Raw genomic sequence first — 3363 nt, forward strand, 5'->3', positions numbered from 1 at the left:
TTCAGTAAAGAAATTTTTCCTTACATCCAATCTAAACCTCCCCTGGCGCAACTTGAGGCCATTTCCTCTTGTCCTTTCGCCAGTTACTTGGGATGTACTTTTCTATTTCCTACTTTAACCCATTTCAGAAGTCCGAGTAGCAGCATCACACTGCTTTAGACTGCAGAGTCTCAATTTGCTTCCTGAGCGCATAATAATAGTGCTGGAAAGTAACATGGGCGTGCTGCTTGCTATTATTGCGGAAGTCTTATTGGACGAGCCGTGAGATAGATGCGATTTAAAAAGATGGGATGATTGTACTTCTCAGAGCCTGCAGTACTGTGCCGTTTACACAGAAGCTAAATGGTAATGCAATGAACTAGTAACTTAAAACCAGATTTTGGCATGCAGCTAGATGTGACCGGAGATGGAAAACAGGAGGGGACAAAGCATTCAGGCTAACCTTTCTGGGCAAGATTTTACATCAATAATAACCAGTTGTTTATGTTTTGTGGAACAAAAAAAATTACAGCAAGTAATTTAAAAAAAGTAAATTATTTTAACAGGATTTAAGAAACCTAATGCCCTTCTTGCAAATGTCAGCATTCCTTGGTCTCACTCTCTTGTGTAATTTTCAGTGACATTTCTCGTCGTTATCACATGTCCTTTCTGTGTACCAATGTTCAAGTTCCTTCTTTCTAAAAGGTACAGACTGAGAGAGGTGCTTTATCATACATCAAGCTGTCAGAAGAAATGAAGAAAAAAACCACCAGGCCTGGCTTAGTAACTGATTTTGGAACGTCTTGAAGCTCCGCTGCTCCCTCATATCATGCCATCCACCTTGAACACAGTCTCTAGGATGTTGCATGAAGTTATTCTCAAAATCTCGTCTTCTAGCTGTTAGTCAAAACCACGTGTGCTTCCTTGGTGGAATACACAATCTGAGTTTTATTTAACTACAATTTAACTACTCAAGAAAATGCTATTTGTTAGGTCTGCTTAGGGACTGAAAAGCTACGGAGAGCTCCCTGAACAAGTGTCGGGTGTGGAAAAGAGAGAGCTGTCCCAAGGTAAGAAGGAAGCGCAGGTGCGGGAACCACAGTAGCAAGGCTTCCTCAAGCTGTTATCGTCCTCTAAAGATTTTTGTTCTCTATTAGTTATTGATAAATTATGGAATCTTCCAGAATAATCATATGAAAGTTCCTCTCCGGCCGAAATATCAGCAGCTGCAAAAAGTGCCAGTTTAGGCACCATTGAGTCAACTCGAACTGGCACCATAAATAAATTTGGTTCACAAGAATGATTCAGGAATCTGCCTACGTTACCGATGTACGTAGGGTCAACAAATGTCTCCATTACCTGACCACTATGGAGGTGCTCCCTCACCGCTATAATATAGTTCGAATCCTTTGATGTCTGGGCCTGCATTCTTCTACGTGCCTCAGTAAAGCCTAAAACTTCACCAGCGTATTCACAAACAAATCTTCCTTTAGCTATGAATTCCAGAGTGCGAAGACCCCACCCTTTCTTCTCAGTCTTGAACACCTCAAGTCTGAATTGCAAACCCCTCTGAACAACCCTGTTTTGACAGGATTCACCACACTGGCACATGGCATTGCATTCAAAAACAGGCCTGGCGTACTCCTCCTCTTTGTCTGTAGGCCAGAGGCACAAACTGTTGTAATTTTCACCGTGGCAAAGACACGAGCACGCGTGAACCACACAGGAGCTGGTAAGGCAAGAACATCCTGGAAAGGTGATTTCAGTGGGGTCATGGTCTCCGTCTGCTCCAGCCACGTTGTCTGGGCTATACTGCGAAGAGAACAACAGTCAAATAAATCCTTGTCACGTTCAACGCTTCTTTCCACAGAGGCTATCGAATTTTTAAGAAGTCTGTGTCTGGCAATGACTGATCTCTGAATGTGGGGAACTGAAATCATTAATACCTCTTTTTCCTGTAAACTTCTTCTAACTACAAGTTCAACTTTTCCAAGACATTTTAAAGAATGCAAATCCATATAGACTGAAAAAGAATCAATAGTCTGTTAGCGGCTGAGTTTCTCAAAATAGCGTACGAGCCAGAAAAAACAATTCTTAGCAGGAAAAACATGTCAGCTAATTTGATCTAGTTTACTAGCGAAGATTTTTATTTATAGAAATAACAAAGTATTATTAATTTTTCCCCCTTCAAAATACTCAATAAGCTACTTATAAGGTTAGTTGATAGCTACTTTAAGTTACAGAATTTCAAATGCCCGTCTTTGTTAAAAAAGAAGATACTTTCAATTTATCTCTTCAAAATGTTGTATTCAAACCTGCTCCTTCTAACTCTGTTACAAAGCGATGACGGTGTTGCACTAGCACACCTCTACATCTTTAGAAAAAAAGCTGAGCTAACTCCTCTGTCGTCAGGGTAAAACATTATTTGCTTCACCCTAAATTCTGTCCACGGGAACAGATGTGGGTCTGTTCAAACAACCCAAGCTGAAAATCGGGTTCTCAAAATTACGCTCATGCCCCCAGCAGGTGAACGATTATAGCACTGTGAACTGTTGAAAAGTAAAAGCCCATAAAAACTTTGCTGGATTTGAAAATCAAAACATAAAGACAGCTACATGTATATTTTTACTTTCTTCTCAGCATTCAGCTTGCAAAGCTTTATTTAGAAACCCGGAGTACGTGCTATTATTAAATACTACAGTAGCTTAAGTCTGGCAGCTTCTGGGTGTTGGGAGACATGCCAGTTCATTCAGAAGTTTCTTTTTTCATAAGCATCAGCTTTCTCAGTCGTTTGGCTTTACTCAAAACCAAGTTTAATCGTCCCTTATCAGTTCCCATCTTCTCCCATTCCCTGTGTACAAGCGTTCCTATTTCTGTAACATACCAGCACACCGTGCAATTTAGGAAGATTAGGGCCTGTCTGGATTATGTCTGTCTTTCTTTCCCCAGGCTCACCAGAAGCTGCTTCTTTCTGTTTTCTGGAGACTCCCCGATAGCACCGAAGCAAACTCCTCGGCAACAAGGTGCACCTCCAGGGAACGCGCTTGGAACCTACCGCAGGCAATACAGGAGGCGGCAGAAACCGGGCTCTGCCCGAGGGGGCACGAGCAGCGCTGAAAGCCGCGGCCCCCGGTTCTGCCTCTTCTCGGACACGGCTCCAGCGGGCTGCGCGGCGGGACGCCTCCGCCAAGCCTGCCAGGTTTTCACCCCCCGCCTAGGTTCGGCCTACGGTCGACGCTAACGCCCCGTGGCGCGAGGGCGTCATTCCTCCTAAAGGGTGACGTCTTAACCGCGCCATTAAAACCTACAAAATGCCACATATCGGGAGAAAAACTGTATATATATATATATATATACACACACACACGTAACTGAAGTGCACGG

The 3363-nt window shown here is 43.1% G+C and overlaps 1 protein-coding gene across 1 annotated transcript in view; it reads right to left on the reverse strand.

Moving 5' to 3' along the window:
• The window catches only part of LOC103922491 (histone-lysine N-methyltransferase SETMAR), a 5834-nt gene extending 2590 nt beyond the window's left edge, over nt 1–3244 (reverse strand). Inside the window, exons 1-2 of the mRNA XM_009330630.1 lie at nt 3209–3244; nt 95–1791 (exon numbers count right to left, since the gene is read on the reverse strand). Of these exons, the coding sequence (XP_009328905.1) occupies nt 994–1791; nt 3209–3244 (834 nt within the window). The 3' untranslated portion in view covers nt 95–993. The remainder of the gene's footprint in view (nt 1–94; nt 1792–3208) is intronic.
• Nucleotides 3245–3363: the final 119 nt, after the last annotated feature.

This window comes from Pygoscelis adeliae, unplaced genomic scaffold, assembly GCF_000699105.1.
Source record: "Pygoscelis adeliae isolate BGI_AS28 unplaced genomic scaffold, ASM69910v1 Scaffold278, whole genome shotgun sequence".
Lineage (NCBI taxonomy): Eukaryota > Metazoa > Chordata > Aves > Sphenisciformes > Spheniscidae > Pygoscelis > Pygoscelis adeliae.